This window comes from Myripristis murdjan, chromosome 20, assembly GCF_902150065.1.
Source record: "Myripristis murdjan chromosome 20, fMyrMur1.1, whole genome shotgun sequence".
In the NCBI taxonomy this organism is placed as follows: domain Eukaryota; kingdom Metazoa; phylum Chordata; class Actinopteri; order Holocentriformes; family Holocentridae; genus Myripristis; species Myripristis murdjan.
This window is the reverse complement of record NC_043999.1, coordinates 15,383,167-15,406,048: the sequence shown is the minus strand read 5'-3', so window position 1 is coordinate 15,406,048 and position 22,882 is coordinate 15,383,167. Positions and strand designations below refer to the sequence as shown.

General features: G+C 40.5%; 3 protein-coding genes across 4 annotated transcripts in view; all 3 read left to right on the top strand.

The window, feature by feature from the left end:
• Positions 1-3,029: 3,029 nt before the first annotated feature.
• Positions 3,030-7,019, top strand: eloca (elongin C paralog a). The gene is made up of 4 exons (XM_030079798.1): positions 3,030-3,162; positions 4,075-4,102; positions 4,300-4,443; positions 6,502-7,019. The coding sequence occupies exons 2-4, from the start codon at positions 4,099-4,101 to the stop codon at positions 6,690-6,692; spliced, it is 339 nt and encodes a 112-aa protein (XP_029935658.1). The 5' UTR covers positions 3,030-3,162; positions 4,075-4,098; the 3' UTR covers positions 6,693-7,019.
• A 1,925-nt stretch (positions 7,020-8,944) lies between these two features.
• Positions 8,945-19,327, top strand: ube2wb (ubiquitin conjugating enzyme E2 Wb). Of its 2 annotated transcripts, none has more exons than XM_030079148.1 (6): positions 8,945-9,107; positions 10,117-10,208; positions 13,566-13,668; positions 16,498-16,653; positions 16,768-16,843; positions 17,018-19,327. In XM_030079148.1, the coding sequence occupies exons 1-6, from the start codon at positions 9,093-9,095 to the stop codon at positions 17,029-17,031; spliced, it is 456 nt and encodes a 151-aa protein (XP_029935008.1). In that variant the 5' UTR covers positions 8,945-9,092; the 3' UTR covers positions 17,032-19,327. The 2 variants fall into 2 exon arrangements, with proteins under 2 accessions (XP_029935008.1, XP_029935009.1); XM_030079149.1 differs by lacking the exon at positions 8,945-9,107 and adding an exon at positions 9,221-9,382.
• A 1,374-nt stretch (positions 19,328-20,701) lies between these two features.
• The window catches only part of stau2 (staufen double-stranded RNA binding protein 2), an 87,586-nt gene continuing 85,405 nt past the window's right edge, over positions 20,702-22,882 (top strand). Inside the window, exon 1 of the mRNA XM_030079603.1 lies at positions 20,702-20,821. The gene's annotated coding sequence lies outside the window, so the exon portion shown is untranslated. The remainder of the gene's footprint in view (positions 20,822-22,882) is intronic.

The following is a 22,882-nucleotide window of genomic DNA, read 5'->3' as shown; positions in this document are numbered from 1 at the left end:
ACAACTAGAGTTTATTGATCATTAGAAATTAATCTATCAACATTCAAATGCATCCATAAACATATGTTCTCATATGCATTACCACTTAGAGTATTACACTCTAAAAAATACAAATCGCCCATTTGTAGGACACTTATTTATTTTCACATTGTTTTCAGCAACTAGGTATCACTATTCATTTAATAGGACAAAGTTGGTTCTGAAACATTGAAGACAGTGTTCTCTGATGCTCCTCACCAGTAAAGCCTTGCAGGACGACGACCAAGAGGAGGATTTACAGGGCACTGTGTCTCCCTGCAGGCAATAGGGCCAGTACCCCCAGTAAATTCATTGTGACAAGCCTTCCCCCCTTTGCACACAGGAAATGCCCACAGACATTCCTCCCCCATCTCTCCATATCATGACTAAAATTCTGACCTGGTTTCATTCGGGGCTCCTCCATCCGAGCCATTGTGCTGTTGTAGACAAGCCGAGGCATTGACCTGTTCACCTCAGTGATACTGAAACTGGTGGCATATATTACTGAGCGGCATACACTACCTATCATGCTATACCGACAGTCACATAAGCTTTTATCCTAAATGCCTCCACTTTGCAATAATACCACTGACAGCTGATGATGAAACACCTGAATTCAGTGATTAAGAGGTGTGTCCCCATATATGCAGACATAATGGTTGCAAGAAAATGAGAACAGCATAACCTAGAACCTAGAACATCTTGTTCTTTCTCATAATCCTCTGTGGGTTGTGAGATGTCTGTGGATCAAGAGGGACAACCTGTGGTCCACATGCTATTTGCACACAGGCTGGTGCCTTTACCCAGGCTGGATTGCCTGGGTGAGAAGGTATTAGTGTTGACAGAACCAAAACACCCATGTACAGTCACTGACAGTGTGTCCAAGTGCACCGCAGTATGTCTCAAACAACTATTCATTTTCTTAATTCCATTTCCTGATTCTGAAAATTGTATTACATCTTTGTAATTACACATGCACACGCAGAGGGCTGAGGATATGGGGTGGGGTGGCTACAAGAAAGCAGCAGTGTCAACTTTGGCTGCCTCCACTGTCAACAAGACAAACTGTGACAATTATCAGCCCTAACAGGCATAAACACAACTGAGTGCCTTCGCTGTACATTGCAAGTATCCGCGGTGCAACAAAGTGTGATGTGGAAGAGGTACACAGCTTGTACTAGATGACATGTAAAAGGGACAGATGATATCACTTGGCATAATATGAGTGATTGCAATGTATTGTTGTGTTTGTGTGTGTGTGTGTGTGTGTGTGTGTGTGTGTGTGTGTGTGTTAAGGAAGCCCTGTTATAAGGGCCCACAGCAGCCTCCCCAAAATAGAGCTGAGAGCAGCTGCAGTGGGGTGGGTCATATCAGAGAGACATCAAAGCAGCCGCTGCCACCCGCCCTCTCTGATCATAAGCACTGATGGTGTAATGGGGGACTAGAAGGTCAGTGATTGTTTTTGGTTGTGTGGATATGCGTGTGTGTGTGTGTGTGTGTGAGAGAGAGAGAGAGAGAGAGAGAGGGAGAGAGAAAGAGAGAGAGATCTCTTCCTGGTCCCAGTCAAAATGCAGGAAGGCATGAGAACTTTCTGGAACACACAGTGACAGCATAGCTAAACCTGGTATTACTGTAAGACAAATACTCGGGGGTGGGGTGTGTGTGTGTGTGTGTGTGTGTGTGTGTGTGTGTGTGTGTGTGTATGTGTGTTGGGGGTCTTTTCTACTGAAGTCACAATGATAGACATCTGTGGTTGTGACCTGCAGCGTGCATGGACAATTTTACAACAGCACATGGTCCTGAACGCTCTCTGGACATACAGATTGTTGCATTTTAAAGCCAAAACCTGCTCGTGTCCCACCTCTTAACCGGTGAGTCACTTATGAATTCATGACACCCTCCTGTAAATCCCATATTGACCAAGATGCATGAGGTGAAAAAGTGAAAATTGTTGGTGGATCATCCTTAAGGGGCAATGTTCCCACGGGTCAAGCAGCAGAGGTTACAGATACGCCCTGTGCTCTGAGTGACACAGCTCAGATATCTGTATCCATTTGAGGGCCTCAGATTTCAGCAGTCATCACTTTTCCTGTATAAAAGAGCTCCAGTCGGGATCAGGGTAAAGTCACATTCTGAACATGACTCTGACTATCTCACCGCTTCTCAACTGTCTCTGATTTTTGACAGGCTCCGCCTTTCCTGTAACGGGTAGAAGAGACTTTATGACCTCTAATGATTTGTTGTTGGTACAAACAAAAAGCTTGCCACAAACTTTACTCACATTTGGAGGGTACTGAGTGCCTCCTTTCATCATCAATTTAGGGGCACAAGTGTGGCTGGGAAATAATCATCATAATTGCTCCATGATCGTTCTGTGCATCTAAAAAATGTACAGTATGCAGAGCTGATCACATTTGTACCGCCTGGGGTTATTGTTTGGATAATGTGTGACACTGCAGCAGACATGTGTTCTGTCTTTCCCTGGCTCTTTCCCCATTGAATCCAGATTTATGGGCTTGCAGAATGTCTCTGTCATGCTAAATCAGCACCTGTTCTCTCTCATCACTGCCAGCAGGGACATTAAGGAACAGTAACCTGAAACACAGGCGCCCCCTGCTGGGTAGCAGAGCAATGTCATCACTGGTCAAATGTGGTCTGTATGTAAGTAAGTGTGAAGTTATCTCATGTCGCTATAAAATAATAATAAGAATAATAATTATACATTATACATTATACATTATACATACACATCCATCATCCTCTCTTTCGAATAACATTTCTCCTGTGACACTGGCAAATACTGGACGCTGGGGGTACAAGTTCATAATTCAGAAATAAAAACTTATATCCCAGCTCTCATTCACTGCACGTTGTTTTATGCTTTTCCAAACTTCTCATTGCGTGAATCAATAGATGTACTTTATTATATGTGTGAATCAAGCAACATTACACAGCCGTCTTTGAAGGTTTCGTATGCAAGAGATAAACGTGTACGAGGCGGACCGTTTGTCTGTGCAGTTGAGTTCCTACGGAAGACATTTGGACGCGCACGGCTGTTTATATCAAACTAGTTCCGGGTGTCAACAGCTAGGTGGCAAGCGTTAGCCGAAGCGAGCTCTCTACTTCACATTCTACTGCAGTGTGGTAAAAAGAAATCACTTTTACCGTCAGATTACATGTTGTTGTCTTTATCATTACTCAGTTGTTTGGATCCTCTCGGACTATTTACGAGGTCTGAATGGAGGACACCGGGCGGCGAATACTCGAAATTAAACCGTTTGCTTGGCTAGCTAGGCGTTAGCTAACGTTTTGGCGTTAGCTCGCTAGCTAATAGAGTTCAGCTAACTAACGTAGTATATTAGCTGATGGAGGCTGAACTAACACACATTTTTGGGTGGTGATAGCCACTACTACAACCATAATGTATCTGATATTTGATTAAGGCCAACAGAGTGATATGTTAAAACAGCTATTTCACGGATAACGTAACGATACGGACCCCCCTTTATACCCCGATATTGTAATATTTTAATAATTTGAGAGTACGAATTACTCGTGCTAATTGTACATTCGTGGACCTTTTGAAGTTAATAGTTTATTTTGATCTTGGACTGAGACACGAATACACGTTTGATGTCGAAACCCAACATGAGTATATGTTGTCACGGAAATCTGTGAAACGAATTTTGCGGAACAAACAAATTGTTTCGTCGTAAAAACTTTGACACGGTGGATGTTGTTCGGTTTATAAAAACTCAAACCAGTAATGTTATGTGCTCGTTTAGGAAGAAATTCCCCAGGGGTTTAGGGGGGGTCCGCACTACTTTTTGTCGGACACCCCCACGCAGAAATCTGGCTTCCATGCTAGGCTAGTTACCGCTGGTTAGCGTGGTTTAAACGTTTTAGGCCGTGCTAAAGTTAACGCAAGTGTATCTGTGTGTCTCTAGTGTAACGTCAATATATTTAAGAGACCAAATCTCCCAATATGTTGCTGGCTGTAAGTTATAAGGGCAGGTGTTTACGTTTATATTTAATGTGTCTCTGCGTTCCTTCCAGGATTAACAGAAAATCCAGGACAGAATGGGTGAGTTATTTATTGATCTAACGTTAATCTAACGCTTACACTGTCATTTTAGTCTGTTTACCTAACGTGGTAGTTCAGATTCAGCCGGGAGTACGTTTAATGAACCTACTCTTAGGCTAATAGAACCATTGAAGTTGGTCAGATTTGCGTCTAGTACCTCAGGCTGCTTGAGATGTTGGATTTGTGTTCCACTGCAGATGGTGAAGAGAAAACCTATGGTGGCTGTGAAGGCCCAGATGCCATGTATGTGAAACTGATCTCTTCAGATGGCCATGAATTCATTGTGAAAAGAGAACACGCCTTGACGTCTGGAACTATCAAAGCCATGTTGAGCGGGCCAGGTGAGGATCCAGAGACATATCAACTTGGGGCAAACCTATATATACAGTATATACCCAGCTCATAAAGGTCTTTTCAAACTGGAATTGTTTTATTAGAAGATATTTACTTTTAATCCAGTAAGAGTCAGTCATGTCTAGAAAAAGGTAAAAAATTACCTAGCAAATTGTCTGTCAGTAAATCCAGTGGTCTGGAATGGCATCTCTGTAATGAATAGGCCATACTGTTACACCTTTGGCTGCTGTCAGAAATAAAGTTAGCCTAAGTGTTTGGTCACCCAAACAATGAGCAATGAAGACTAATCCAGAGCTGAGAAATTAAAGACCCATAAGCCACAAAAATCAGTCCTTTTACTTGAAAATGAACATGTCCTCAGTATGACTTGATGTTAACCCAAATTTGTAATCATGGGCCTCATTTATGGATTGATATGTAGATTAGAGTAAATGGATACATGCAAACTAAAGAGTTAAAATCTGCCTGGACAAAAATAAGCAGATTTATGACACAGTACATACATTGACATGCAGTTTTTTTTAATAAATCCCAATAAGCGTGAAATGATATACACGTGAACGAACAGAACGAGCCTCTTGAATACTGATATGCTTGTAAATTTGCTTGTTATTCCAGTCTGTCTTTAAGCAAATTGTAATGTTGGAACAAGATGGTGGCCTCAGTTCACCAACCACAAACAGTTTGTTCAGTGACAACTTGTTGCAGCAGCAGTTACTGTTGCCAGCTCTAAGAGTTGGACCCTCTTTAAAACTAAAAATAAAACAAGAAGTGATCTGATATGCCAAGGTGTGTATTGCTACACATCAAATTGTCAGTGCCACTGGTTGGGCCAGATGTCTGTGGAGGTTTTCAGTCATCCAGGTCATGGTTATCCACATAGAGTTGAATTTAGGGCAACCGGACTTGTTTGCAGATTCTCAAAGACGTTTCCCTTATTATCCAGGAAACTTCTTTCGTTCTGACAGGCTGGTGGCAAGTCCCAGGTATTAAACCTGCGTGGGGATGTTCTCAAGTTTGTTGCATTGGGCAGAGCGACACTAGAAGCATGGATTGTAAACTAAAGCATCAAATAAAGACCCAGTTGCTTTTCTGGGATTTTAGCATGTCAGAAGTCTTTGTAATTTGGTGTGGAGCATAAAGAATTCCTTAAACTTCTATTTGAAATGATTATCCTTTATTGGTTTTCCACTGGTATCGCCATTTTGAACTGTGTCCAAAATGTGCATAAGAAGGTTTGTGTTGGAGTATACTCATTTTCAGGATTGGTCTTAATAAATTCAGTGTTTACATGGAAAGTGTGCAAAGTGTTTATATAAGATGCCCCTGGAGATGGGAAAATTGCTTGTAGTTTGCGAAATCAGTGTTAGCTCTACCAAGTGCCTAAGAGGGGAAGAACTTGTAATGGTGTCAGTGAAGGTAACTTGCAAACATCTAGCAACATCTAAGCTGTTGGAATGAGCAAACTATGGACTGGAGGGGTTTTAGAAGAGTTTTTAAATTTGATAATTTTAACTTAATGTTTTGGTTTTCAGTTGTGCCCCTCTAATAGTTATGATTCCATAAAGTGGAAGTTGTTACTGCACTAATAGTGATTGTGGATTAAAGAAGTTGGCACTGGAGGATCTTCAGCCAATCTGTATTCTTTCAGATTGTGCATAAGTAAACGTAGAATTTTTTTAATATAGTGTATTGTTGGTGTTTTTACATGAGGTTTAAACTGGATAATTGACTGAATCAGCCTGTATTTTAGGTTAAGGCGTACAGTTCATGTAGCCCAGTTCCATTGTGCTTGTCCACCTGGTGGCACTATGCACCTTCTGTGTGAGAGCTGCCTTTATACATATAATACATGCTGTGATTTTGAATCTTTTCTTTTTCATAGGATTCTCAAATCCCATCCCTCTGTAGGTTAAAAAAACTACTATATACATTTTTGACAGTGAACACTTTGCAGCTGTGTGTCATTGATTAGTGATACTGATTTTCAAAGCCTGCTTTAGGTTAAACTAATCATGACATCTGCTATAACTCCCCTTTTGCAGGTCAATTTGCTGAAAATGAAACCAATGAAGTGAACTTCAGGGAGATCCCATCTCATGTGCTGTCCAAGGTCTGCATGTATTTCACCTACAAGGTCCGTTACACCAACAGCTCCACAGAAATACCCGAATTCCCCATCGCTCCGGAGATTGCACTGGAACTGCTCATGGCTGCAAACTTTTTGGATTGCTAAAATGATGAAAAGATAATGTAGCGGCTTAAAACATTTTTAGATTTCTTTTTTCACTATTTAACTTGTTTTGCCATGTACATCATATAAAACCATGAATGAAAATGTCATTATGAGATGTATGTTAAAATTTCTTTTGCACCTGGCATTCTGTTCGCATTTTATTAATAATAAAATATTTCATTTTAATATAATAAATGGATATGGAAGGTTGCACCAGTTGCCCCAGAATGTAAAAAAAAAAAAAAAAAAAATGTGGTTACCCCTTAGAAATCTTTCCTCAGCTATCCATCTTAATAAAGACTTGTTTGGTGAGTGCCTCGGTGCTAATTGCTACCTTGTTTGATATGCTCGGTTCACTGGACTTTGAATACAGCTTTCACAAAGAACCTACATCACACATTTGGTCCATTTGTTCTTGTTAATGTAAATATTGGAAATTGTTTTATAGGTGCAATTTTAAGGTATGGATTTGAAGGGAGTTGCAAACTAGCTGATAGAGAAATTGTACACGCCAATATTCAGTATTAAACTTTGTACGTCATTTGGGAAATATCTTTAAATAGACGTTTGTCTTGGAGAATTGCTGCTTTTTATACTTCCTCGGTTGGTTCAACAGAAACATAATTTGGAAGATAAAAAGGTTACCTCGATGTTTTGTTCGTGTCTATTATGACAACAATATAACAAGGGAAAATGTAAGTAAACAAATTCACTAGAAGCATTGCAGCATAAAAGTGTCATTCATTGCAGCATGTATCTTTTAAAGTAGCAAAAGCACACTGGATTCAAAACCCTGCAGTTGTCATCTTTGTGGCACACTGCTCAATTCTTCTGCAATAATACTGAATAGAGCTGGTATTTTTGTCATGGGTTATAATTTACACATTATCTTAAATGCACTGTGATAATATCTCCAAAATGTGTCTTCTGTGACTAGAGATGTAAGGTCTTACTACCACATGAGTGCAGGAATCTTCCTAAACAGAAGGCCGGGGGATGAAAATGGATTCAGGAAGACTAATAATCTGACTCCAAATGACTTTTTAAGGTTATCAACAGAAAATCTGCCAAGAAGAACTGGCTCAGTGCCTGTGAACAGCTGATCTATCTCTATTAGAGGAAGGACACTCTGAATGACAATGAAGTGTTTGTTAATTAGGTATACTGTGACTGCACTATCCAATACGAAGGTTGAGTAGTGTGTATGGTGCATGTTGCAGAGAAACACAGGGTCATATACATTGTTTTTTTTTCTGACTGACACTAGATTACTAGAAGTACGAGATGGGTAGTAGTGATTTTGTAATTCTAAGTAGATGCCATTGCTCATAACCCCATGAGGAATCAGAAGCACACAGTCAGCACATTGTGATGTTTCATCATCTTGAAACATGACATAACAGGTTACGCTTATGGTATGACTATGTTAAGAGCCTCTTTTGAGCCATTACTCTACTAGGTTCCCATGTAGTGTCACACAGGAAAACAGGAACACAACGAACTGGAACAAAGAAGCCACACTGACAGCTCCCCCATCTCACGTTGAGCATGTAGTGGCTGGAGGGTGATAGTGCATTTTTTTCCCCCAGGAAACCCTGTATGAGCCAGGTATGTCAAACTGATGAGGCTCTGTTCCCCATGGCTAGGGGATGTAACCAAACGTGTTCCTGCAGGAAACACGTTTGCTGAGAATAAATCATTTTTAGCATGCTCTTGAGGTAATTTGGCCTTCATTAATAAAGGGGTCTGCTTTCTCTTAAATTAGTTTTGGACTTATTCTTTATTTTTAACAATAAATAAATAAAGTCTTATAAGAGTTGTAATTTAAAGAGGAAAAATTAAACCAACAAAACTATAATACAAATCATGTGACACATTCATAATCTGTCATAAGGAATCGATTTTATTATGTGAACATATGGATTACTTAATGTTCTAACTGGTATAAAGTGTGTATTCGTGATAGTGCGCCTCATGCTAAACATTTGGCTCATATAATGTTGACTGTTCTCGTTCATTACGGGACTGTATTAGCTCTAGATGTTATAATGATCACGGAATATGCGGTATGGTATGACGGAGTTGTCAGGCAGGTCATCCCTCCTTGAGCAGAGGTCACTGACCCTGTCACGCCCGGATGTCGTCTCATCCATTTTTAGAATCAGATCTAAACCAACAGGTCTCAGCTGGGATTGACTTTATTTTATTTTTTTTTGTGCTGCATACTTCATTGTGGCCTTGCAGTGAATGAGGGCTCATGTGGACTTCTCTGTCAACGTCGCGAAAACGGTGCGGCTCAGTGGTTTGTTTTGTTCTGTCAAAACAACGCTCCCCCGGCCACGTGACGCCCCTGACGTACAGCTCTGCGTTGCTCTGCTCTGATGCAGGGGGGTTTCCATCATGGCGTCGATGCAGGTAAGAATACAACTGCCAGCGATCGCATACTTATTAATTTACCTGACCTTCACGTCGGTTTTCACGGGGCTCTTGGTTGACCAATTCATCTGCGTAAATGTATCTATTCGATGTAGTAGCCACATTAAAGCGGCAGTGACGAGATTTATGTTAAACTGTCCGGGGTTTAGCGATTGGTCTTGGCTAGCAACATAGCTAGCACATCATCATCATCAACAGCCCCAAGCCAAGGCTAGCAAGCGTTGTTAGGAACTAGCTCGAGACACAGCTAACAGGTTGACATAACAATATAATTAAACATTGACGTACACTTAGAAATATATACCGCCGGTTATTGTAGGTGTGAGGTGATAATTTTTCGGGTTTTTTTTTTTATTCTTGACGTGCGACTTAATTGACTGTTGGTTTGTTAGCTGGCTGATGTTGCTCGGCTAGCAGGCTACCTTGAGTGGTAGCGAAACGGTGCTCAAATTGACCCACTCCTGTCCACCCCGGAGCTGAACAGGTGCATCGGGTGAATTTCCAGCCGTGTATCGAATCAAACAATATATTCAGAATACATTAAAAAAAATCTCAATTGTTAAAACAACCTAACGTTACGCACGTAATAAAAGTGCCGCCTGTGTCAAATACGTAACGTTAGCATGTCACTGGTTAGCAGCGGATTAATTTTGTTCCAGGTAGTAACATCCTCTGTCTGGAGCCAGTCGCTGCTCAGTGTGGCTCACTGATCACGGTGGAGTTTAGATTTACACTTTAATGATATGAGCTGTAATCACGACTGATCCATCCTGTCTTTGTATGCAACCGTGACATTTCAGTGTTTGTTTACATTGTCAGCGGCGGTTATAATGAAACTCAAATGAAATGACAGATTTAGTAGCTATTGTTATTTTACAGCCAGATTCATATTCTTTATTAAATTACCTCCTTAACTTCCCCAGCGTTTAGCTCAATATCTGCATATGCAGGATGTGTTTAAGAAACTTGAACATGCTTTTTCCAACAGAAAAGGCTACAAAAGGAACTGTTAGCCCTGCAAAATGATCCACCCCCAGGAATGACACTCAATGAAAAAAGTGTACAGAACACGATCACACAGTAAGTATGTTTCAGTCTTGTGCGCCAACATGGCAACATAATTATATTTTGAAATGCAGAGATATATTTACACACATACATATGCGTTCATTAAATATACACTGGCAACACTTGTATTCACTGAAGGTTGTGTGCCTAGATTATGTCTACTGAAAATTACACACATCCCACGTGGTCTTTTTATAAGTCCTGCATTATTATGACAACAGGCTGTGGCATGCCTGGTCCTGCACATGTAGTGGTGGCAACAGTAATTATAGTTACAGTAGTATTTTTTTTTCTTGATGCACAGACAACTGTGCTGTTGTAGCTTCAGCAGTGACTGATGTAGAGGAATCGGGGTCATTCCGGTGACTGGCAGCTCTGGGTCCTCAGTAGAACGTCTCTAATGTACAGTGTCACTATTCATCCTTATAAAATATTTAACAGTTGGCATGCAAGCTTGAGGCTAAGGTAGCAAGGAACAGAGACTTCTTAGCTGACCTTTTTGTCTGGGTATCTTGGCGTACCCCCTAAACCTCCTTGGTTGCTATTGCGGCTTGACTGCAGTTGTCTCTGCGAAGCAGTAAAGATGAATTGAGTTGTTGTGCCATAAAAAGGGTTTTGGCTGTTATTCAAATGTCTTTGAACTGCAGACTTGCAGCATTGTCTTTGGCAGTTACCACCTTGTCATACTGTTGAGCTGGTCTTCTACCAGCCGTGCTAGCTGGAGTTTTGCTGTCTTATGGAGGCAATAAATTGGATTGTGGTTAGTGGTTTTTCCGTGTTAACCTAAATCTTTTGGCAATGACAGATGCATTATGTGTGCATTTGCCTCTTTGTGTTGTTACACAACAATCAGCTGGTCCAATTGAATGACTGTGCTGTTTTTTTTTTTTACATGAATGACAACTCTCCAGACCAGTTGAGCTGGCTTGCATGTGTACTGGAGATGGTATGTGTGATAGTATGTAGGTGTGTGTGTGTGTTTTTTTTTTTCTTTTTTCTTTTTTTCTGCTGTCTTCTGTCTCACTTGATGGGCTGGTTTATACAGCTATAGTCACTGACTGTACTTTAGTTGTTGTATTTAGGCTAGATCTTTTTATCTAAAGTCCCTCTGGTGCAACATACAAACAGTGTTTCTGCTTGACATTCAAGCTAACCTTATCCTTTTTTTTAAGAGAAGCAATGACCAAAGCTCATTGGAGACAATGCTGCACATGTGACAGTGATAAGGTGACAAGGTGTTTTCAGTTTTATAGCTTTTGTTTATATAGTACACTCCGTCTCTGGGTGCTGCCCACTACATTATGATGTGTTTTTCTCGACTGTGTGATAGTGCGGACAGCAGAACTTGATGGCGAAACAAGAGTGAGCCACTGCAAACAAGGAGAGCCCTGCTCCTGTGTGTAAGCACCGCAGAGCCTGCCATACTGTATCTGTGCTTAGTTTGTACTCTGCCCACTTTCACTAAATAGCTTGCTGTTATTTTTGTTGACCTGATCATATAATCACCAGCCTATGGGGAATTTGAGCAAGTTGAGCAGAATGTCCTCAGAGTCCTCTCCTGTTTTCGGAGTGGATTGGATCAGGTGTAGCCTAGGCATCATGCACAGCGACACCACTCGCCTCTAAGCTGTCCTTCCTGATGGCAAGGAAAGCTCCTTTCAGGCACCTGGGTAACTAGCCTATGTGAGGCAGGAGTTTTAAACAGGATTGACCTGTATGTAGGCCTAAATGCTAGATTGCTTCAGGTTAAAGTTGAAAGAGACACAAGGCCGCATAACAACCACACATCTCTTTGGTGTCGTATCTGCTCTGCTTGCCTGGAAGAAATTAGGTCAGAGATTGTGGTGCTGCCATCAATGTTCCTTTTCCTTATTCTCTGAGGTCTCTGCCCTCATGAGCAATCCCTGGGCACGTTATGCACTGGACTTTATTATTAGGTGAATATAATTGTCTGTTGAATTATTTGAAAGGATACATTAGCCTTTTTGTAGTACTTCATATTTTACAATTTTAATTGTAGTTCATTCTCCATCTTATTTTATTTATTTTATTAATTATATTTTTCTCAGTTCTCTTCCTCTCTCTCTCTCTCTCTCTCTCTCTCTCTCTCTCTCTCTCTTTTTTTTCTTTCTCTCTTTCTCTCTCTCTCTCTCACATACACACACACACACACCTGCATACACACTTGCCAGCCCCACCTCTTTCTGTTTCTCCTGCTCTGTGTATCTGCTCTGTTGGCTTTCCTTGTCAGCAGTGTGTTGTCCCCCAAAAGCACAACTCGTATTTTGGATGTTTTTTCACCTGCAGTTGGGTTTTCACAACAGCAGGTGAGCTGCAGGTGGAGGCAGCTTGTAGGTAATGATGTGTTGAAAGCAATGTGGTCCTGAATGACACTTCCTTTGTCCATTACTTTAGTGGCAAAGCATTTAAGGTAGCTTAAAGGTAATGAATTTTGATACCCAGCCCTGCTAATAACATGTTTAAGACTGTGTGTGTCTTGCCAAATGGTAGTGCTGATTACATGGTGACTGTGAACACGAAGGGGCGCGGGGGTGATATGAAACTGTTTCAGTAATGGGAAACCATGAGTGGGTCGACTACTTGGGTGCAGTGTTAATTTTGTTAATTTTGACAGGTATTTGAATTTTAGTTTTACTTTTACATTAGTCTCAGTCAAGTTTTAGTCAGAAGCACTTCAAATAATTTTCAAATAATTTTAATCACTAGTACACTTCTAAAAAAAATTCTGAGCTTCCTTGACTTATTCTTCTTGCAGTCCCCTTGCTTGCATTAAGTTAGTGCAGCTCCATGTTGCTTTCACAGGACCAGGAAATGGATGCTGAAATTAAGAGTTTCTGCCTCTTAAAACATTTATTTGTCCAGAGGTTATCCTGTGAATGCACCGGTGTTATCTCTGTTGTTAGAAATTCACAAGAAAGATATTCTGCAGATGGACTTCCCATTAAAGCAGCTTAGACCTCTGATAGGTTGTCAGTCTTGTTGTCAAAAGGGAGGCAGATTTATGTTTATTTGTGACTGTCTATTAGTCTATCTCTGACATTTTTGTCTTGTCAGTTTTCAAAGGAGATAAATGAAAAAGATTTATCATCTTAATTTTTGTTTTCGTAAAGCAACTGCTTAAGGTCACTGTTATGTCATTGTCATAAAAAAAGGGGATGTGAGTGACTATTTTTCATTCAAGAATTCATTGATTGAATTAACACTGCTTGGGATGTCCAAGTATAACGTATGTGAGCAACACTGATTATTTATGTTTGGATGATCAACAGTATGTTTAACTGTTTTTGTTTGACAGTATGCCAACATGATTTTTAATATGTCTAATTAACATTTTGTCTTTTTTTCCAGGTGGATTGTAGACATGGAGGGAGCTCCTGGCACACTCTATGAAGGAGAGAAATTTCAGCTGCTTTTCAAATTTAGTAGTCGATATCCTTTTGATTCACCTCAGGTAAGCAGCACTGACTTATTTGTCATCAGCTCAGAGTTGAGCGTTAAATCAACCAAAGGGCACTCATACTGACTGAACATTCAGCTGTTCTCAGTGCATGTTGCTTAGTAACAGTCTGTTTGTCTGACAAATCATTAATATTGAGGTGTTACCATGAAGGTCTTCTCTTTTCTGTTTGAAACTAAGGGAATTTTCTCTAAGATAAGCAGCTTTCAGAGTCTGATGGTGATAATCAAGGAATGATTTCTATAACCTGTGAAAGTGGTAACCAGAATTGTATGCAGCAGGTTGGAAGGTACAGAGTGAGTAAAATTTGCTATATATGTGTGTATACTACATATCCTACTCCATAATAGTGCCCTTGTCAAAATTGGAGTACTCAAGACCTGCATGAATAAACTTCTCCACCTATTTCTGGTTGCTTATAATAATCACATGAGGCGTACTGGTCCTGTGGTTGCTAATGGAATGATCCTTGGTTTGGAAACCTTGGAGCCAGGATTCACTCATTTAAACACCAGTGGAGCGCTCCCATGAAACCCTGTTTGAAGAGATGAGCTTAACTCACCAATCTTATTCCACACATATCAGCAGCCTGACAGCCTAAAAATAGAGATTGGGCAAGTGTAGGGAAAATTAGATCAACGTAACAAGCTACTACCCTTCCACCTCTCAACAGGCATGACATCCTGTCATAATGTTCCTCTTTTGCACTCCTTTTGGGCCCCTGGAAACAATGTCAGTGATAACTGGAGTACTGCATTATTGATGGTGTGAGGGGCTCCAGCTCTGATTGCACATTAGGCAAATCAGTAGGTCTGAGTGTGTGTCAAGGAGGTTGGCTTATGTGATGGAGCATGTGTGCTGCTTTTTGAAAGACCCCTTTCTGAACGTTGTCACTGTCAGAAGTAAATGTGGCCCACTCAAACCCAGCTGATACCTTCTGCCTTAAAAGCATGTAGCTTTTGTTTCTGTAGAGGCCTGTCATAGCAGCCTCTTGTCAGTGACTGCTGTTATGACGCTTCTTGTATTGTTCAGTTTGTGGTGTTCTGAACCACAGTTTGTACTCTCTCATATAGCTGTGCACAAAAACTGAATGCCGAGCATCACGGCGGTTCTGTTTTATTATTGTCAAACAGGAAGACCTTCATTATCCGACCCCCGATAATATGGAATGACTGGTCAACCTAATGGCTAGTCCTGTTTTTTTCTCTCTTGCCACAACAAGCTACGCATGACTCTTAAATACCCTACAGTACATTAGCCCTACTGATCTAATTCTGATGTTACAGTACTGTTCTCCGGTAAATCGCTCTATTATTCATTGGTTAGTTTGTTCCTTTGTTTCTGTGAATGTTAGGCGCCGTCGCAAGTGATTTCATATTGTCACAAAGTGCTTGCAGTAAATCTGCTGTTTTTACTGGCAGGTATGCAGGTCCTAATGTTTGTATTGGTTTAAAGGCCATTTGTTCTAAATGTGTCTGTTATTCATTGTTCAGTGTGTTCCTGCATGCGTATGTTCTTTGATGCAGCTATTGTCTTAAAGTGTTTGCGAACAATTGTGATCATATTGCCAAGCCTACATATTTGTTATATGCTTTAAAGGCTATTTGTACCACGGATGTGTTAAACACATTAATAATGTATTTCATTAAATAGAACCCGCCACCCACAAAAAGGTTGGGTGTGGTTTTATACATGCTTCAATTATCTGAAATTTCAGCTATCTGAAATAACTTCATTCCTTGGGGGTTTGGATATTTGAAGTCATACTGTATTTAATCAATTCTCTGTTTCATTGTATCGATACAGGGGCTATCATTTATGCACTTCATTTTCATATGGTGTTAGATCACTTAAATTTTAGTGCAGTGTGTTAGGAGTATTGTACTAGTTGTGTTTTAAAATATTGGAATTGGAATTTTGAATAAAATTGTTCCGAGTCAGTTTGTCACCTGATTGATCGTAATATTGTTATATATTTTATTGGTCTGCCCAGGTGCCATGCAGAAGGTTGTATTAGAAGCTGTATTTATACATTTTCAGTCAATTCTGTAGAGTATTGCAGTGTGTTGTGATATAAATTGTATCGTGACTCATGCATTGAGATAGGTGTTGTATCATGCAGCTCGTACCAATGTCCAGCTTCACCCCTATCCTCTGTTGCTATTTCTAACTCTCGCTCCGTCCCTCCCACTCCCCGTGATGTGTCACCCTCGCTCTCCTGTGAGGCCCAGTCTGGTGCCGGACTGCCTCCACCCATTGTTAGCCTTCCATTACCCTCACCCTGACTCCCCCCTCTCTCTACTTTAACACCACTCTCTTGATTTCCTGTCCTCTCATCACACCTTCTGGATATTCCTGTTTTGCTCTGACCTTTGCTCCCTTTAATGGGTAATATCCTCATACCCTTTTTAAAGACCAGTTTGCCACATTTCCTCTTTGCTATCCTTTCCTGGTCACCCATCGCCATTCTCTCCTCTTCTCTCACCCTATCAAGGCCCCTCTGTCCTAATCCCAGAGCCTCATGTCATTGTAGAGGACTAAGCCTGAGCTTAAACAGCAAGTCTCATTATTTTCTGCTTATTAATGCGAAAATCTGAACTCATTCCAGGCAACTACTCTCCCAATTTGGCTCTCTCACTGCACCCCCAATGTAAAAGCCATAAAAGGCTATTGGTATCCAAAAATTTCAGAGAGCTGCTGAATGTTGTCGACAGTGAGTTGGCTATGCTCTCCAAGGAAAGAATGATCAGAGGTGTGACATGCTCAGTGAATTAACTCTATCACATTTTGACTTTTTTTGTCGTGTGTGTTTTATTGTTGCAGGTAATGTTCACAGGAGAGAATATACCTGTCCACCCTCATGTGTATAGCAACGGTCACATCTGTCTATCTATACTAACAGAAGATTGGTCGCCAGCCCTCTCAGTGCAATCAGTTTGTCTTAGCATTATCAGCATGTTGTCCAGCTGCAAAGAAAAGGTAGGGGACCTGTGATGATGCCTTGGGGGATTCCTGTAGTGATTAATGCCAACTGTACGTCTGTTACATGGTAAAATGTTAATGTTTATGGCGTCATGATTTCTTCCCCTGCAGAGACGACCGCCTGATAACTCCTTTTACGTAAGAACGTGCAACAAAAATCCAAAGAAGACAAAATGGTGGTATCATGGTGAGTATTTTCAAGTTGTGACCAATTTTTGCATTATAAGGATATATTTAAACAATGCTGGTGAAAGTAATGAGATAACAGAATTGGCTTTCATTTTAAAGATAATGGCAGGAAAGACATAATCCATCATTTTAATGCTATATTTTAATCTTTTGCATATAATTGTCTTCACAGATGATACGTGTTAATGTACAAACTTTGTAATAATCCTAGAAGAAAGAAGTCCTACTGACCTACATAAAGCACTTTTAAATCATTCAGTCTTTGAACTCTGACCTTTGACTGGAAAAATGGACATCATGCGCTGGAGACTCTTGACTGCATTTCCCTGTGGGCAGTTGGATGCATGTTATAGCCGGTTTGTAATATAGAAAAAGAAAATAAAGGAATGTTTAGATGCACCCAAGATGGATCGTTTTGGCAAAAAAAGGTAGTAATGCAGCGAGCAAGCAAGGTGGAGTTTTGGTGAGATTATTATAATTCCTGTTTTTAAAATTATTCATGTTAATTTTTTGTTTGTGTGTGGGTGCATTTTTAAGGTCCTTGTGTTGTGCAATAATAATGATGGATGCATGCTTGGGCCTACAAAGAGAAATCCAAATCTAATCATTTTCTGGAAGGGATCTGACCATCGTAACTCCAAGAAAATGCTTCATTGGTTTTATTTTGTTGTATTTTTTTTCTTTAATTATATGCACTGTGAAAGTATCTGGCTAAAAAGGCACACCGAGTGCGTTATCCTGACTTACAGTTGTACTGTAAGCAGCCCTCCACTTTGTATTTCAGGTTAAAGAGTTTTAGTTTGTAACCTTTCTATCAAAAGTAGAACCAATTTCTTCTTCATCTTCCAACTTGAAACCCGGTTGCAGTTCTTCCTGCTGTTGGACAGAATGTCGGTACCGATGAAAACAGATAAAATGGTAGACCTCTTCAGTTAGCTGACGACCTCAGTGTACATCTCTTCAGAAGGATGGGCTGAACTCGCATACTGTCGAGTTGTCCAGCCTAGAGGATGTGCAGTGGCCTCTTCCATTTGAAGAATGTCTGTAAGAGAACATTGTGGCATGATCCACGTTTATTTCTATGATCCTGCTTATTTTTATTTTTTTAAATTAATGCTTTAATCTTCTAAAATGTTTGATTTTAAATGTTGTCTTGTTCTTTTTGTACTTTTTTTTTCAACTCGCTGATGCTTTGAAAAGGGGGGTGTTTTTGATGGGTCAGTAAAGTTTTGGAATATTTTATTTATGTTATTTAATTTAAATCTGTATTTCGATCTCCAGAATGGTAGTGAATGATGAAAAGAGGAGTCTGTATCGAAACCTTAAAGGCGAGGCTTTTGTGATTCCCCCTGGTCAGAGTTTTGGCTCAGGTACTTTTTTCAATAAAGAGATCACCTCTAAAAAAGATTCCTATCAGATATTTTGAATTTAACTATATTTTCACCAAAAGAGACTGTTACGTTGTAAAATTATAACATGTCTGAAACTATTGTATATAAGTCTGTAAATTGTTGGATGACGTGACAGAAATTAGCAATGGGTGCATTTACTTAATAGCAGAATGACTAAAGGAGTGCTTTATTACTTTGAAAGTTAGTCTGCATCTTTTGCTAATTAGGATGTGTACAGTCAACAACATACTGTTGGTAAAAAAAAAAAAAACAAAACAAAAAAAGTTCAGTAGTTTTACAGTGGGGGTGCATGCAATTTAAACCCTGCTTTTTCTTATTGGCACCAGACATTGTGACATCCATGAGTCTATCCATAACTTAGGTAATGGTTTATGGGATGGTTTTTGCAATTTTCACCTGCGGGGGCTGTGCAGCTCCATCTCATTTGAGACTGTAATCACTCCATTCCTAAAGAAATGTTTATCGCCATCCATTCGGAGATACTTGAATTTTCCATCTTGGGTTGTTTGTATTGCATTTGCTTTTGTTTCCAGGGTCTAGCTGAGTTTCTTGAATGAACTTGAGTGAATGTGATGATATACTGTAGAGGAGATTACCACAGCACACTGCTATCTCAAACCTATATTGATAAGATAGAGACATCTATTTAACCAATGATTTTTTTTTTTGTTTGCTTTTTTTGTATTAGCTTCATTGTAGTGGTCTCTGCTGTTGCCGTGCTGTGCAAAATGACAGCAGGACTGAAAAAAAAAATTGTGTAATTGCAGTCAGAATGGCATTAGTGCGGGGACAAAAAGCCTTCACCCAATGGACAGTACATCAGTGGAGATTTGAAAAAAATATGCGTGAATATGTGACAAAGGTCTGGATGTGTCTCTTTTTTTTCTCCTGATTTTTTTTTTTCCTTTTCAATGTGGTTTGAACTCTTAGCTTGCAGGTTGTGAGTGATCAACACTAATGAGGGCGTGTTACTATTTATATTTGAAAAAAATTCTGGGATGTGCAAGCTCCATGTAATAGGTGCCTGTTCATTTTCATAATCAATAATAAAAGCAAAGATTCACTTTTAAGTCAGTGTTGTCCTGCACAATATTTACAATATATGTTTTAACTGTTTTTCTTGCAGCTGTAAGGATGGATGTACTCCTTTGCATTTTTATTCACTCTGTTCTTGCACCCTGTACAAACTAAACTGAATACAGCTGACTGTTTTTTGCAAGTGCAATGTAAGGGCAGAGCAGTAGTGCCACTTGGTAACTGACAACTGGGTTTTACTTTAGTAACTGCATCAGATCCTGTATATAGTGGTCACAGTCCATGCAGAGAAGGACTTGAAATTGAATCATGGCATTTAGATACAGCTGGTGCCATAATGGTCCAAGTATTTCAGAAGTATTCAGTCCTTATTTGTGGTTGTGGGGTATTACTCAGTATGTTGCATAAAAAAGGCCATTAATGAATCCTTGAATGATTTGTTGACTAGATTTTACCCAGCACAGAGGTTCAGGATAGAAGTATAAGTATTTTTTTTACTATTACAAACTTCAATTTTGTGTGTAATTGAATGCTCTTCTGCTGAAGCTCGGTGCACTTGTTCAACTATATATTACCACTAAAATTATTTGCAAAGCAGAAGTCAACATGATGTTGAGCATGAGCATGTAAAGCCCATTAGCAAAAGTGGCTCAATGGCACCACCTACTGGCCACACCTGCTTTACAAAACTGGTGCCAGGAGCCGGCAGGGAAGTGGTACCTTACTTGCTTTAAGATATTTAAGCATGCCTGTGCTTGCCGATATAGGGGCCTGTATGCAGGCCAGACGGGACGAACTATCCGCGGGACTGTCCTGCAGTATCCGCCCTGCCGAAGTGTCCTTGAGCAAAACACTTAACCCCTCCAGCTCCAGAGAGCGCTGTTTTGCAGCTGGCCTCACTGTCTCCCTCTAGACTAAGCATACACATTTTGCCTTCAGAAAACACATGCAACGAAGAAGCTTTCCTGAACATAGAAAAACTAGTCTGATCAGTGTTTTTTCCCCAAGTGGCAAAAACCAAACCCCATTTAAATCATGATGTGCAATCAAACATAACAACAACAAAGAGGTCTCAAGTATCCATATATGAATACAAGATTATTCAATCAAAGTGATACAGTGCCGGATGCGCAACAGTGTTAAAATGTGCAGAAAATAAGTCTGTGAAGGTTTTTAGTTGCTGGCCTGGTTCAAAGTTACGCTGTCACACTGTTGAGTGGTCTCAGGAAGCAAGGCAAGGCTGAACCATTTGGATCACGGCGGGGGGAAGTGGGGGGAGTCACTCAACATTTTCCTCGCACTCATAATGATGCTACGAAGCGATATGCAACGTCCTGCACTGGCCAAAGAAACAAAACACACCTTTTATCCACGTGGTCACACAAATGTCAGTCATTTACATAAATTGGCGAGCACATTTGCATGATTTTTTACCCAGAAATATAACGTGGTCTGTTCCTACTTCCATCCAGTTCTCTTTAGTGTTTGCCAATGTTGGAGGTGTAACTGGGGTCTGGCCCTGGACAAAGGTAAAAATATACCCTAAAATATATGTCCCTGCGTTGGCGGATAGTCTCTAGGTTATTCTTCACATTGTCGTCTGTCCCAGTGAGGTGCCGCGGTGGGTTGAAATGCCACAGACTTGCGTGGTGGATGAGGGCGGTATGGAGATGCTAGCCAGAAGGGTGCTCGGCCGATCAGCCATGATGAGTTTGAACCGGCTAAACTAGCTTAGCTAGATGTGACTCGTTAGTGTATATTCTTTAATCTGACAGAATGAAAACGCACGGTTATTGCTGCATGCACGTTTTAGACTTTGGGTGGTTGGTTTTTAGGAGCTGACATTTGCAGAAAATTCCGTTTGGTAGTTTGCAACGCTAGCTGCCTGCTAAGCTGCACACTCGAAGCTGTAATGTAGGTCCAGGGGTTGGACACTAATGCACCCTGGAGCCCTACGAATCAGCCTTATCACCTCCACATTCAAGTTTTTATGCAAGGTGAATAGTTAGGGACCCATGCATATAGTTTGTTCTCCAGCGTTATGTATTGCATTTTGCAGTTAGTGCTCGTTTGACCACGAAACCCTCAGGTGCATGGAAGATGCACCGACTAATTTGCTTGATTTAGTCAGGGAACCATCAAAGTGCAAGGCACAGATTGCATATGACTTTAACATCTCGCAGCAGAACACATTTTTAATTTATGTCTGTGGCATTACTAAATATCACCTGTTTACTGGACATGCTGCAGCTTTGTTGTTTACCCCAGTCTGAGAGCCATGGGAACCTGAAGGGCCCTCAACTGTAAACAACGGACTCTGGTCACATCTGGATGCACGACTCCAGGGTGAAAGCCTATTAAAAACTCGTTAATCAGCTGAAAACTGACGCAGAAGCTGATTTAAAGGCTAAAATTGATGTAGCTTATAGCAGGGTGTCATGGTGGGTAGAAAGACTTTGCATTAATTTTAGGCGCTGTATCAGCAGGCATCAGCTCTGCTTAAGTGTCCTTGGGCAAGACACTGCATCCCCATCCGCTCCAGAGGTTTTGTTCTGTGGCTAACAGTCAGCTCTGACCTCTGTCGGGAGAGGAAAGTGAAGAGTATTTCCCTATGGGGATCAATTAGATAGCATTATTGCATTATTATTATCATCATTCTTAATCCACTTGCAGCATCAATAGCCCAATTGAAATGTACTTAAGTGTTTATGAATAACTGTTGTAAACAAACAAATAAATGAATAAATAAAATACAAATGAAACAGCTTCACTACAGAAATTATTTAGCTGCCAGTCAGTTGGAAGTGTCTGTGAACCAAATAGATTTAAGTACAAATCCAATAGCAAAGCACCCTTGCTGAGATGATATGATACTGTGATTCCGTCCAGATTAGACCTGTAATTGAGTTGGCACATTTATTTTTTCAGTCTCCACTCTATCTTGTAGCGATGACATATAACAAGAGAGAAGCTTATTGTGTCTTGCTCTGGATAAAGTAACCTCAGGGCGACTGACCCCATGTCTGCTGACTGAAGGCAAATTTCAGTCTTGACTGCATAATGAGTTATGTGTTGTGTTGCAAGGCAGAACACAAATACACACACCGTCCCGTTGCCTTGATGTGTTGGCCCGTTTAACAACGGCCTTTTTCATATCACACAGCCACAGGCCATGAGCTGTGTGCATATGTAATTGTGTTAACCAAAATATGCATTCATGCATCAAAAGAGTTTGCTTTGATTTGGTTAACTCTTGTTATGCTGGAGTTTGTGTAGTTTATGTGTGCCTACCTCTCTTTGCACTCCTCATTGAATGTCCATTATCTTGCTGGGACAGCTCACACAGGATTCCCTCCTTTTTCCGGGGAGCTTAGCAGCAGTAACATGAGCAAAGCTCCTTCAAATAAAGGTTCATTGTCTGGGTGAATTAACTGCCAGTGGATCAGAATGTGAGATAGGCCTAGGGCTACTCGGTTTGAATTCTGTTGTCCTGGCTTGGCCACAGAACAACCTGCCAAATGAGACGGAATAGTTTTAAATTGCGTAAAAAACAATGTTGCAAACTGCTGAGACTTTCCTGGTGAAGGTGT